Source organism: Xenopus laevis, chromosome 3L, assembly GCF_017654675.1.
Source record: "Xenopus laevis strain J_2021 chromosome 3L, Xenopus_laevis_v10.1, whole genome shotgun sequence".
Taxonomy (NCBI): Eukaryota; Metazoa; Chordata; class Amphibia; order Anura; family Pipidae; genus Xenopus; species Xenopus laevis.
The window spans coordinates 33435314-33450370 of NC_054375.1; the positions used below are offsets into that span (position 1 = coordinate 33435314).

General features: G+C 34.0%; 1 protein-coding gene across 16 annotated transcripts in view; it reads left to right on the top strand.

Annotated features, from left to right (window-relative positions):
• LOC108710881 (protocadherin gamma-B5) overlaps window positions 1-15057 on the top strand; it is a 234383-nt gene that overhangs the window by 81606 nt on the left and 137720 nt on the right. For 2 of the 16 annotated variants that reach the window (XM_041586107.1, XM_041586110.1), the window contains exon 1: window positions 1576-4118. The exons of the other annotated variants lie outside the window; for them this stretch is intronic. In XM_041586107.1, coding sequence (XP_041442041.1) covers window positions 1689-4118 — 2430 coding nt within the window. In that variant the 5' untranslated portion in view covers window positions 1576-1688. Of the gene's footprint in view, window positions 1-1575; window positions 4119-15057 lie in introns of those variants that run through there. 16 annotated transcript variants of the gene reach the window in all.

Consider the following 15057-nt stretch of genomic DNA (forward strand, 5'->3'; position numbering starts at 1 on the left):
AGTTTTTTGGATAACGCATATCGGAAAAAAAATCTTAAATCTCTAAAAGTCTGAATTGATTTAAAACAGTCCAATAGGATCAGCACAGCTCCCATTGACTCTATAGGAACAACTTTTACCTGGCGAAGATTTGTATTAGAGGTTTTTATGTTTAATAAATCTTGAATTTTTAGGTTAAAAAAAAATAGCAAAACCATGAATTATTAGAGATTTGTGGAATAAATCAAAATTCGATTGTTGGTAAATCAGCGCCTTAATGTTTCGATTTTTAGCAGACTTAAATTATGTTGTTTTAAATTATGGAAAGATCTCTTATCTAGAAAACCCCAGGTCCCTAGCATTCTAGATAATAGATCCTATAATTGTAGTACATTTGATCGACCTGCATTTTGAAGTTTGTAGATTGGTTTTGTTGAAGGGTTTACTATACATACAGACAGTACTGCTGATGCATGCATCTATTGCCTTACCCATTACAGTGGTTGCATTGTTGTTAGTTCCAATGGTAACAATATAGTTTCACTAAGACATTCCAACCTTAAGTAGGCTTTATAATGTTGTTAGGTTGGCTTTTATAGACATTCCTCTTTGCAGTGGCGGAACTACCAGGGGAGCAGGGGGTGCGAGCGGGTCAGGGCCCGCGTGCCACTAAAATGCGGGCCAAAAATTGCATATGGAGGGGGACCCGCCCCCTCTAGTTACGTTACTGCCTCTTTGTTTCATGTGTACATTTGGCACAGTGAATGTTGTTACACCATCTCTCAGAAACATCTGCATTGAAACCTTCAGAGTAATGCCAGCATTCTCAGATAAATCTGCGTATATTACAAAATGCCACAAAATATCCACAGTCTGTTCTGTGTGAGTACTGTCTGTGCTAGTACTGCACCTTTAAGTAATATCTGAAGAATTGTGCATAGGCTTCTAACAAATATCCTGTGTAGCGATAAAGTAGCTTTTCTTAAAGAAATGCATTAAACTCGCTGTCAGACTAATTTGCACCACACAGCTTATACATAACCATCATAGTTGTAAAGAGAATATCCTTAGAATAGTAATATAACACAAAGATTATTGTGTCTTAAATCCATACAATTGAAATAAAGTGTAACATGGGAGGACAATTGTTGTGAGACTTATGTTATGTAAAGTTATGAAAATCGATATACAATATGCTTAAAGTTTCTTTTTAAAGAAAGATCCAAAAAATTATTATACTATACTATTATTAATTTGTGATTATGTTAAATACACTTATATAATAACTTACCTTTAGCAAAATAATTTATAAGAGCTGTTTTGTTTCTATACACACAGGCAGCAACATCTATAAAAATACTAAAATGTATACACTTTGAAAGTATTTTTACAATACGACAATAAATATAATGTGGGAATATATATATATATGTTTAAACTGTTGGTTTCTATTTAAACTATTCTAGAACTGTTTTCTAAGTGCTGTAGTACTACATTTGTGCCTCAGAGCGCCGCTGTTCACCAATAAGGAAAATAAAATTGAACTAGAGATCCAATGATTTTTTCAACACAGCAGATCTGCAAAAATAGACAGACATTTATACTGTAGTTTCTCCTAAACAGAAGACAGGGGAAATATACAGGCTCCCTTAAATAAGTGGATTGGAAGTGATTTTTTTTGTACTGGAATACCCTAAGGAAGAACTGGAATGATGAAAATAGATGGGATGAAACTCCAGCATGCAAATATCTGCAAGGCAAGCAAATGGCAAGTAATTCTATTTGTATTCTTACATCTATGTCATTCAGTGTTTGGTCAGCTTCAATATTCTATTTCTGAAGAACTGAGAAAAGATTCTGTTTTAACAAACATTGCAAAAGATCTGGGATTAGAGTTTAAGGATCTCTCATCCCGAAGACTTCGAATTGTTTCACGTGTATCAGAGAAATATTTTTATGTAGATTTAGGAAATGGAAACTTGTGCATTAAAGCCAGGATAGACAGAGAGGCTCTGTGTGGGGCAGCACCTACCTGCTTCCTAACCTTTGATGCAGTGCTTGCCAATCCTCTTAATGTTTTTACTGTTAAAATTGAAATTCAGGATATAAATGACAACCCTCCAAGATTTTTTCATGACACCATCACTTTAGAAGTTATTGAATTAACACCAACAGGAACAAGACTGGTTTTGCAAAATGCAGAAGACCCAGACATTGGCATTAATTCGGTACAAACATACAGGCTTATTGAGAATCAGTATTTTACACTAAGTGAAAAAAATAGCAATGATGAGATTATGTTTCCAGAACTCGTCTTACAAAAATCTCTTGATCGGGAGATGCAGACCATTCATGAATTAACCTTAACAGCCTTTGATGGAGGCAACCCAGTAAGAACTGGCACTGCTTTAATTAGAATTATCATTACTGATGCAAATGATAATTTACCTGTATTTACCCAAATAGTATATAAAGCGAGTATAAGTGAAAATACTCCAATTAACTCCACAGTGCTTTGTGTAAATGCAACCGATAAAGATGAAGGTATTAATGCACATGTCACATACTCCTTTAGCAAATCATCAGAAAACAGCCTGCACACACATATGTTTAGCATAAACCCTGCAAATGGTGAAATTAAAACTAAAAGCCAGTTCGACTTTGAGAAGAAAATAAATTATGAAATGTCCATACAAGCCAAAGATGGTGGTGGTTTTTTGGCCCACTCCAAAGTGTTGATAGAAATTACAGATGAAAATGACAATGCACCTGAGATATCTATTACCTCAATATCAACTCCTATTCCTGAGGATTCTGATCTTGGAACTGTCATAGCACTTGTTGAAGTTCATGATCTAGATTCAGGAGAAAATGGAGAGGTTGACTGTAAGATAATTGGCACTGCACCTTTTCAGTTAGATTCATCCTCCAGTAGATATTACAGGATTATAACAACAAGTGCATTGGACAGGGAAAAAGTTCCATCATATAATATCACCATTCTTGCTACCGACAGAGGATCTCCCCAACTCTCCAGTAGAAAATCAATCAAATTGGATATATCAGATGTTAATGATAATCCACCAGTGTTTATGAAATCTGTATATACCACTTACCTGCCTGAGAATAATTTACCAGGAGCTTCAATTTATAAAATACAAGCAATAGATCTTGATATTGGAGCTAATGCTAAAGTTATATATTCCATATCTAATACATATACAGAAGATTTGCCAGTGTCCTCTTATTTTTCAATTAACATTGAAACGGGTGTTCTTTATGCTCAGCGATCATTTGATTATGAAGTAAATAAAGAGTTTCAAATGGAAATAACAGCTAAAGACAGCGGATCTCCATCTCTGAGTAGCAATGCAACATTAATTATCCATATAAAAGACCAGAATGATAATGCACCAAAAATCTTGTATCCGACAACAGAAGATGGAGATTCAATATTTTATGAGATGGTCCCTTATTCCTCTAGCCAAGGTACATTAATAACTAAAGTGGTGGCTGTGGATGCAGATTCGGGACATAATTCTTGGCTTTCTTATCATTTTATACAAGGGTTAGAACCATCTCATTTTACTATTAGTCATCACACAGGAGAAATCAGGACTTCACATGTCTTTCAAGAGAAAGATATGACAAAGCATAAGTTGGTTGTAATGGTGAAGGATCATGGTAATACTTATCTCTCAGCAACAGCTACATTAAGCCTTATTGTGGCAGACCATTTTCAACAGGTCTTTCCCAAATTGAATCATCAGCTCATTGAAGAAGGGCCTCGATCCAGTTTACAACTTTACTTGGTAATTGCAGTTGCTCTTATATCGTTGCTCTTTATTTTAACTGTTATCTTGGTGGTAGTGTCCAAATGCAAGGAGAAACCTTCAACAGCCTTTGGATCTCTAAGTACAAATCTGTATTCTCAAGTGGATCCCAGGATGCTTTCCCAGTTTAATAATGGGACCATGTCCATTGCTTACCCCTACAATGTTTGTGTGGCTTTGGATTCATCAGAGAATGACTTTACTTTTCCACATTCAAATCAGAATGTTCCCATAGAGAATCTTATTGATGCTGATGATTCATGTCTTGGAAATGAAAACTGTTTGTCTTCTAGCAATCCAGCACAGGTGAGTTCTTACAGCATAAAACTTTATCTGAGTACATTTGTTGAATACTCCAGATTAAACACTTTTATGTAGCTATGGTTTGTTTTATATTATTTTTCATTTTATCATTTTAGAGATTTAACTGTTTAAGCTGAAATTTTCTTTTGTCATTGGTTTACTGCTAAGTTTTTTTTGGTTTGTTTTGTGGAGCGTTCTTTTTCATTGTTTATAAAGCATTCTATTCTATTCTATACATTCTATTGGGGAAATGTAATATTGCTCGCTAACTCAAAAAACATTTGCAATTCATTCTCAATGCCAATAAATGTTGGCAAAGTGAAAAATGTTGCCTCGTGAACACTTTGCCCTTTGTGTGACAATATGATAGTGATTGCAAATTTTACGATTTTGCGATAGAGTGCAATGTATGCAATAAACAAAAAATTATGAAAACATTGTTACGTTTGCTCCAAAAATCTACACCACCTTCAAGCACGTGTTAAAGATTTGCAATGAACAATTAAGATTCACAATGCCTGATGCAAATTTTTATTTGCAAATGTGTTCTCTTGTGAATTTCCTCCTATGCGTACTCTGAAATGAGTAAAAATTTAGAATATTACAAGTCATGAAATATTTTAGAAACTGTTGTGTATTTTGTGAATGGTTATTGTAAACTCCAGATATGAATGATCCAATGTAAAGAGCAGTGAAACATGTCAGTAATCTGTAAATTAAGGATAACAAAAAAAATGATGTAAATGCATCAACGTTTGTGGGGATATATTATGTTGTATTGTACAGTGGTTTTGATGTTGAAAATGCAATTTTGTGTAGCCTTTATAATTCTATATTAGTTGTTTGGGAAAGATCAGAAGATATAAAACATAAATGCATTCATGGCACGATAGAGCTCAGCTTGAATTAGTTCTGTTTTGTATTAGAATGGCATTTGTTGCATTTGTGCCTTTATAATGTAATACACATCTGTAATAGAGTGAGTTCAGTTAAAAATATGGGATTTGATGTGCTATTTAAGTAGACCAAAAATATGCAGGCTATATTGGTCACTCTTAGACATTAAAGATTAACAACTGTAAGGTAATATTTCAATACATTTTCCAGTATGTAAGAGAACTATGTGGAATTATGAGATCTGACAATTTCTTGAATTATGTGTTGTTTGATGTTGTAGATATCATATTAATATTATTGTATCTCTCAATGACCTGTTTGAAAAATATTTATTTTGTCAATTTACTCAAAATAACTCATTTGGTAAATATTAATGTAGTAAAATCTTTTCAAAGTACTGTGATTGGTTTATATATAATATCAAAGTTAACATACCCTATTATTAATTCTGTGGTTGGTCTTCTTTAAAAAAAATTGTATACATAGTATACATTAGACAGATTTGTGATTTATAGCTTTATAGCTCCACATAGACAATTATATTGTGTAGTTGAAGAATAAATACATTTACAATATGAATTTACAATATATCATTATTATTATGAATGATGGATGATTTGCTTCGCTAATCAATTTGCAAAGCAGCGAAAAAATTAGCGAAACAACGAAAAATTTACGCAATACTTTGAAGTCAATGGGCATCACGCGACAATTTTGACATGAGTGACAATTTTTATATGCAAGACTATTTTGTCCATATGTATTAAAGACAATTGGTGGCCAAATAATTTGGACGTGCAACAAGTTTTATGCACGTGCCAATTTTGATGCACAAAATTTTTTTTGTTGCAGCAATTTAAATCCAAGTGACTTCATTTGTATATCTGCATTGGCATGTATAATGAACTTTTATCTAAATATATGTTTCGTTGTGTTATCAGCATGAGGATTCTTATACTGTAAATAACAGCAAATGTCACAGTCAGATTATAGTCCTCAGCACCAGCGTACCCTTTAAACTATGCAGATATCAAATCATACAAGGGCTTTGACTCAATACATACACACGTTGTAATTTCCTGTGGACATTTATGATATTTGCATTGCATATCCAGCAGGTTTTCATTGGTTTCATTGGTATAACATAGTTATCATGGTACAATTTAAAAATTCCACGTGGGATCTGATACATGGTATTAACATTTCAGCATTATACATAATTTGTTAGCAATTTAGCAATAGGGCAGCATGGTGGCTCACTGGGTAGCACTGCTACACTTCAGCGCAGAGAGCCTATGTTTGGTTACGTAAGTTAGGTAAGTTTGGTCAGGGCATCTGCAAGGAGCTTGTGTGCAAACTATACAGACTGGCTAGTTGAATCCTGATATTGTGTGTGTGAATGTGATAGTAAAGTGCTGATGAAATGTGCCTATATAAATACTAGGAATGAAATAAGGTGAAATTACATTGCAGGGAAGGCATTTTTAGCTATAGAATACCATATACATTGCCCTATCTTGTACTGTAGCTCCATTCCACTAATCTACAACTAAATACTGTAGCCCTGGATATTATGATTGTCTAAGAAGTCATCCAAGGCATTAATGTAATCTGCCATTACAATATCACACAACATCAATCCCCTCACTGTGACAAAACATTTTTGTCGCTTCAAGTGAAAGTTGCTATTAAAGTCTAAAGGGGTGGCTTCTTGTTCTTCCCTATGTGAAACCTATCCTCCTATTATCTATCTATCTATCTATCTATCTATCTATCTATCTATCTATCTATCTATCTATCTATCATTTCTTTTAATGTACTTGCAAAGAGTAATCATGTTGAATGTCTCTGCACACTTTCTAGAACATTAGTATCTTTCTTAAAGACTGGGACGCAGAACTGTAATGTATACTCAAGATGCATCCTACCACACATCTTTAAAGATGTCTAGAGTAGCCCAGTCTGTTATCTATTTTTCAGAGATTTTAAAATCTAAAAATGTTGCATCTTAGTCACTCACTTATAAAACATAATGTAAAAAGAGACCATATTACTCTGCTCTACAGTTGGAGATAAAAAGATATTACAGTTTTAGATATCAAAAGATCCAAAAGAGCATCTTTCCAATAGGTTTTTTAACTCATGCCAGTAAGCAGATTTGCAAACCTGTTTGCTTTTTTTTTCTATTCATGGTGTGTTGGTTAATTACACTGAATTAGAAAAACAAAAGAAACACTTATATTTACTACATTTGATTAAAATACTTCTGCAACTACAAGCTAAAGTTGCAAAATTTTTCAGTGTTGTAGTTCCCAAGTTGTGCCTCAAAGCGCCGCTGTTCACCAATAAGGGAAAGAATATGGATTTTGAAATCCAGTGATATTCAGTGAATCACTCACACTGCAGAACAGCAGGAAAGAAGGCAGGCATTTTCTGGATTCTCTCATAAACAAGGAATTGAACACACACTATATTTCCAAGGGACTCCTTAAGGAATTATCTTTAGAAGATTTCACATCTGAAAATAGCTACAATGGAAATCCAACAAGAACAAACACACAAGAGAATCAGATGGCAAGTAACATTTTTATTCTTAATCTCATGGCTTTGTCATTCAGTCTCTGGTCATCTTAATTATTCCATTGCTGAGGAAATTAGAAAAGACTCTGTCATAGCAAATATTGCAAAAGATCTCAAGTTAGATGTTAACGATCTGTCAACCAGAAGACTTCGAATTGTTTCAAGAATTTCAGAAAAATATTTTTCTGTTGATGAAAGAAATGGAGATTTATATGTGAAAGACAGGATAGACAGAGAGGGATTGTGTGGGGCAGCAGCCATCTGTATCTTAACCTTTGATGCAATGGTAGCAAATCCCTTAAATGTTTTTAGCATCAGTATTGAAATTCAGGATATCAATGATAATTCCCCAGTGTTTTTTCATGACACAATCACTCTAGAAATCATTGAATCTACTTCACCAGGAACTCATTTGGAACTACAAACAGCAGAAGATCCAGATATTGGCCCTAATGCTGTGCAAACATATAAACTCAGTGACAATCAGTATTTTACATTGAGTGAAAAAACCCGAGCTGATGGAGTGAAATTTCCCAAGCTTGTACTGCAAAAACCTTTGGATCGAGAGACACAGAACATTTATGAATTAATCTTAATAGCCTGTGATGGTGGAAATCCGCAAAGAACTGGCACTGCATTGCTTAGAATAATTGTTACTGATGTCAATGATAACATTCCTACATTTTCTCAAGAACTTTATAAAGTGAGCATAAGTGAAAAAACTCCAGTTAACTCAACAGTGCTTATCATAAACGCATCTGACAAAGATGAAGGTACAAATGCACAAATTATATATTCCTTCAGCAAAACATCTGACAACAGTATGCACACAAGCTTCTTTAGTATTAATCCCAGAAATGGTGAAATTAAAACAAAAGGAAATTTGAATTTTGAAGTTACAAAAAGTTATGAAATGTCTGTTCAAGCTAAAGATGGTGGTGGGTTTGTTGCCCATTCCATAGTTTTTATAGACATTATAGATGAAAATGACAACCCACCTGAGATATTCATTGCCTCATTATCTTCTCCTGTTCCTGAGGATTCTCAGCCTGGAACTGTTATAGCACTGATTGAAGTCCATGATCAAGATGCTGGAGAAAATGGAGAAGTTGACAGTCAAATAATGGGTATAGTCCCCTTTCAATTAATGATTTCCTCCAGTAGATACTACCAAATTATTACTACAAGTGCTTTGGACAGGGAGCTAGCCCCATTTTATAATGTAACTATTCTTGCTACTGACAGAGGATCTCCCCAACTCTCTAACAAGAAGTCCATAGTTTTAGATATATCAGATGTTAATGACAATCCACCAGTGTTTATGAAATCTATATATTATGCTTATTTGCCTGAGAACAATTTACCAGGAGTGTCAATATACAGAGTACATGCATCAGATACTGATAGTGGAGATAATGCTAAAGTGATCTATTCAATTTCCAGCACAAACACAGAAGACACTTCAATATCCTCCTACATTTCCATAAACATTGAGACTGGCGTTCTCTATGCTCAGCGTTCATTTGATTATGAGCAGCACAAGGAGTTCAAAATGGAAATAATAGCAAAAGACAATGGATTCCCTTCTCTAAGTACCAATGCAACTTTAATTATCTGCATAATAGATCAGAATGATAATACACCAACAGTCCTGTTTCCTCCAGTTGAAAGTGGTGGTTCAACTCCATTTGAAATGGTCCCTTTTGGTTCTGAGCAAGGTACATTAATAACAAAAGTGGTGGCAGTGGATGCAGACTCAGGACATAACTCTTGGCTGTCATATAATTTTGTTCAAATGTCAGAACCATACCCCTTTACCGTTAGCAAACACACTGGGGAAATCAGGACATCCCGTGTCTTTCACGACAAAGATATTTTGAAACATAAGGTGGTGGTTATGGTGAAAGATAATGGAGACCCTTCTCTCTCAGCAACCGTAACATTAAGCATTGTTGTTGCAGATCATTTTCTTCAGGTGGTTCCCAAACTCACCAATCAGCTTAGTGATGAAAATGCTCAATCCAACTTGCAAATGTATCTATTAATTGCACTTGCTCTGATATCGTTGCTCTTTATTTTAACAGTTATATTAGTCACTATTTCAAAATGTAAGGAATCAAAACCATCACAGGCCTTTAACTCTCTAAATACAAATTTGTATTCTCACATTGATCCGAGACTTCTTTCTCAGTGCAACAATGGGACACTGCCTCTTCCCTATTCCTACAATGTCTGTGTATCATTGGATTCAAATGAAAGTGATTTTACTTTTATAAAAAAAAACCAGAATGTTCCGATAGACAATTTGATTGATGCTGATGATTCTGGCATTGGAAATGAAAGTAACATGGGACCTGTACCAAGTAATGATCTTATACAGGTAAGCTACTTTTAGGTTATTACATTATTTTTGGACTCAACCAATTGTACTGTACCTAAACTATGGCATTGCTGTCTGTAATAAAATGGACACTGTATATTTGTGCATTTCCGTTGTACTTTAGTGTCAGTTGAATTAATATGTAGTGATGGGCGAATGTATTTGCCGGCATGGATTCTCAGTGAATTTCTGCATTTCACTGCCCATGAATGTTTTTGTGAAACTGCAGTGAAAATTTTCAATGACAAAAAAAATTTGTCACGCCCCATTAACTTCAATGCTTTTCACAATTTTTTCGCTGATTCGCCCATCACTATTAATTTGTAATATTCCTTAATAGCAAGCAAAAACATGTAGCTTTAATTATTTAAATGGTATTTCCCACATTATCACACCATCATTCTTTAATACTGTATGTTAAAAGACAATACAATCAGTTATTTGTAGATTTATCTACTATACTTTGCATGGTAATGGCAGTTTAACACCTATCATGTGTTATAATTTGTGCTTTACAATAAAATATGATTAAATTAGAAGACCAAAAGGAAGAAACTTTCCTGAATTTCCCTGTTTATAATGATAGGCAGCTAGAAGAGCTTACTACAACTGCTGCATTAAAACACATATTATATTTTATAAATCATCAGTCTGGATAAAATATGCATTTATTATATATATATTTTTGCCATTCATATGCCTTGAGGAAAAGTATGGAAGTGTAGGCCAAATGCATTTAAGTCTGCTTCATTTGTATTTTGCTGGCCACAGCAGGGTAGGTTTGAAAAACCTTCACTTGTGAGTGTTTTTTATATATTGAAGAATTAGGGGATGATTATTAGGTGTCCGACAAAGTATAGCTAAGCATTTATGGTATTTTTCCTACTGAAAAGTAATGATGGAGGGTATGCATTTCATTTATTCTTAGACAGTATGGGCCAGATTCCATTGAGTTAAAAGGTTTATCACTTGAAAACCCATGGACGAGATTAAATTTGAGATGCAATTCAATTCAGAAAAATGTTTATCACATGAAAACTGTATTGAGGACTATGGGAAAAAACTGGAAATTAATTTTGAAAAAAGATTTTTCTGCTCAAATTGAATCTCGTTTGTGAGATTTCACGTGATAAACCATGAGATAACATTTTCTTACTGAATACAATCTGGCCCTATGTATCTTCAGAGTATTGCGTGTATCATGTCTTACCTGGAATTTAGGATGAATTTTGCAAATACATATTTTTGTAATATCTAACTATTGTAATATCTAACTAGTGGATATATTATATTGGTCAATATATCTATAATGGCTACAATCTATATAATCTATAATCTGTATTTATATTGGCTTTGAATCTTTGTTATTTGAGTCAGATTGGCTAGTGGCCTACCAGTTCTGCTTGAAATATACTGATGTGATAATGTTACCAGTGGATGGTATGTATATATTGATTTAACACTACTTGTGTACATAGCATTGCACATTTGAACAACCCATAAATGATAAAAACAGGGGAACAAACATGCAAGTATGAGTTTCTTGTTGCTGTTTATAACATTTTTTATGCTGTGCCAGGATATTTGCTTCCTTGCACCTTATAAAATCTTCCTCCCTCTGACTGTCTTTTTTTGTCTAATTCCAAGAATTGTACTCCAATACTTTTTTTTTTAGGTGTTTTTGTTTTAGAAATTCAATTTCAATTGGCTGTAACTCCATGAGTTGAGGACTTGATAATATGTATAACTAATAATTGCAGGACTGATAAATCCAGTTTACATTCTTTCTGTTAAATGCACGTGCCATCTCTTGAATAGTGGACCAGGTAACCACTAGGCCACAAAACTTCATTTTCCGTATTTGAATTTGTTAAATCAATAAACTCTGTAGGTGATAAATATTGCCCTTACTGAATATTGCACAATATTGCTATTCATTACCCAGCACACATCCTTCATCAAGCACAAAGGCTTGTACTATAGTATGACAATTCTGGGAAAGAATGGTTCATTGTGGGTAAAACATTGCAGTTAGTACCCATATTTTACAGCTTGCATCCGCTTAATAAATGAACCTAAATGTCTGAAATATGTCATATAAGGAGATCCCAATGTAATTTAAGATCAGTACATCTTATATGCCTACTATGTTCCATCATATACTTGTAAAAAAGTTGTATTGTGTTGCCTGTACTGGATAACCATAATCATTTTCTGTAATGGTATATGGGTTGCAGATATGTAAAAATAATAATTGTGCACCTTAACATGTAACTACAAGTTTTAAAGGAATGTACTACTACTACTACTACTACATATTTTGTCATGCCATACGTTCAGTACCAAAACTATAATTGTGCTAAAGTTCTATTGGTAGCTTTTTCTTTAAATTCTTTTTAAAATTAAAGTGGTCATCTCTGTGAAGCATTGTTAACAGAATCATTTTGTCTAGAAAGAGCCATCTTTTGCTGGGATTACAGTATATATTATATATTCAGGGATTATATTTTCTACAATGTTTTAGTTGTAAATAAAAAGTAATTAATTTATTTTCTTATGGGAATGATGGTGAGGTGTATTTTATATATTATGGGGGCAGGCTTGTGTTCTGTGTTTCATTTAAGTTACTAAAGCGATTCATGTTCAGGTACGGCAAGCAAAAAAATCACCAATAAAAATTATACAAGGGGATTTGGTTGTCTCATATTGTGCTGGGTGCTCCAGATGCACAAGCAATGGCCAAAAGCCTACCTCAACTCAAGCCTGCTGGATTGATTATGTTGTTGTAATTGACTTCTATGTGTTGTGGTAAACAGCATACACTTAATGCATTGGTAGGAAAAAAGTCTCAGTTGCCATATATGTAATACATTGCATTACCTAAGAACATGGTACATTCAGTACAATCATTTTATTAAACTTTTATTTGTATAAAAGAATTTTGTTGGCATGTATACAGCTGTACAATTTTGAAACTCAAGAAGACAGTATTGTTACTTTAATTAAAAATAAAAACATTACATAATACGATTCAATTACAATCATTTAAATATTTAAAACATTTGCTTACACGCTTATTGAGATGTTTTTGAGCTATACATATTATCTACAGTTTGTGCCTCAGAGCGCCACCGTTCACTAATATTAAGAAACCTTGGAGATCCATTGGCATTGCCAGAAAGCAGATATAGTGCAGATTTGCAAAGGATCACAATTATTTTAGCTTCTCATATGGAGGACTGATCTGCTCATCATCTCACAAGGAAGTGGATTTTACCTGTTTTCCTTCTTTTTTCTTGCAAATCTTGGAATTTGAGTGTTGCTGACAGGATAGACAGAGGCTCTGTGTGGGGCAACCGAGGAATGCTTTCTAACCTTTGTTTCAGTAATAGAAAATCCTCTCAGTATTTTCCATGTTAGGGTGAAAAATTAAGGATATGAACAATAATCCACCAAGATTTCTTCATGACGTAATTGAATTAGAAATCAGTGAAAACACTTTACCTGGAACACAAATTGCTCTAGAAAATGCTGAAGATATTGATATTGGCATTAATCCGCTACAGAGTTATCAACTCAGCACAAATAAGCATATTTTTTACTCACAGAAAAGACAAATACTGGAAGCAGTATATTTCCAGAGCTTGTGCTAGTAGCATCTTTAGATCAAGAAAAAGAAAACTTTTATGAAATAGTGCTTACAGCATTTGATGGTGGAAACCCTGTGCAGACATGTACAGCCCTTATTAGGATCACTGTTACAGATGCAAATTATCATTTTTCACTGTTTTCTTAATAGGTATATAAAGTAAGCATATATGAAAATCTGCCTTTGAATCCCACTGTTCGTATATCAGTGCCAATGTCACAACTGACATTTTTTTTAGTTCTGCATCAAAACAAGCTATACAATACATTTGCTATCAACCCACAAAGTGGAGAATTCATAACAAAAGTCTATATAGATTTTGAAAAGTCAAAAAATTATGAACTTGCTGTACAGGCTAAGGATGGTGGTGGCCTTGTCTCCCATGCAAAAGTTTTAATACAGATTTTAGATGAAAATCACAATCCTCCAGAAGTATCACTTACTTCAATAATTAATCCAGTTTCTGAAGATTCTGTACCTGGGACTGTTGTAGCCTTAATCAGAGCACATGATCCAGACTATGGAGAAAATGCTGAGGTCGACTTTCAGATTAAAGGAGCAGTACCTTTAAAAGTATTGTCATCATCTGGAAACTTTTACAAAATTGTTACAACAGGCAACCTAGATAAAGTAAAAACTTACATTATTATGTTACTATTCAAGCTACAGACAAAGGTTATCCTCCACTGTCATTAAGAAAAAACATTAGATTTAATGTTTCAGATACAAATGACCTATGTTGCATATGTACCAGAAAATAATCAGCCCAGAGCATCAATATATAACATCCAAGCAATTGATAAGGACAGTGAAGAAAATGCTAAAGTTACATATTCAAAAATCAGCATCAATACAGTTTAATTTCCATTAATCCAGTAACTGGGGCTATATACGCACAGTGATCATTTGATTATGAACAGGAAAGAGAATTTCAAATACAAATTATGGCAAAATACAGTGGGTCTCATTCTCTAAACAGCAGCGCAATTGTGAGAATTTGTGTCATTGATCAGAATGGCAACGCACCAACAATTCTCTACCCATCATCTGATGGTGGTGGATCTGCAGCATATGAGATGATTTCTTTCTCCTCTGAACAAGGTTTATTAGTGACTAAAGTGGTGGCAGTTGATGCTGACTCAGGTCACAATGCTTGGCTCTCTTATAATTTTTTGCAGAATACAACATCACATTTTATCATTGATCAATATATAGGAGAGATCAGAACATCTCGAGTTTTCCAAGAAAGAGACATTTTGAGGCACAAAGTTGTGGTGATAGTAAAGGACAGTGGGACACCCTCTCTCTGTTACACTGTTACATTGACTCTTGTAGTTGCTGATAATTTTCAGCATGTGCTTCCTGAAATTAGTAACCAACCCATGAAATCAGACTCCCAATCAAACATGCAAATTTACTTAGTAATCGCCATAGCA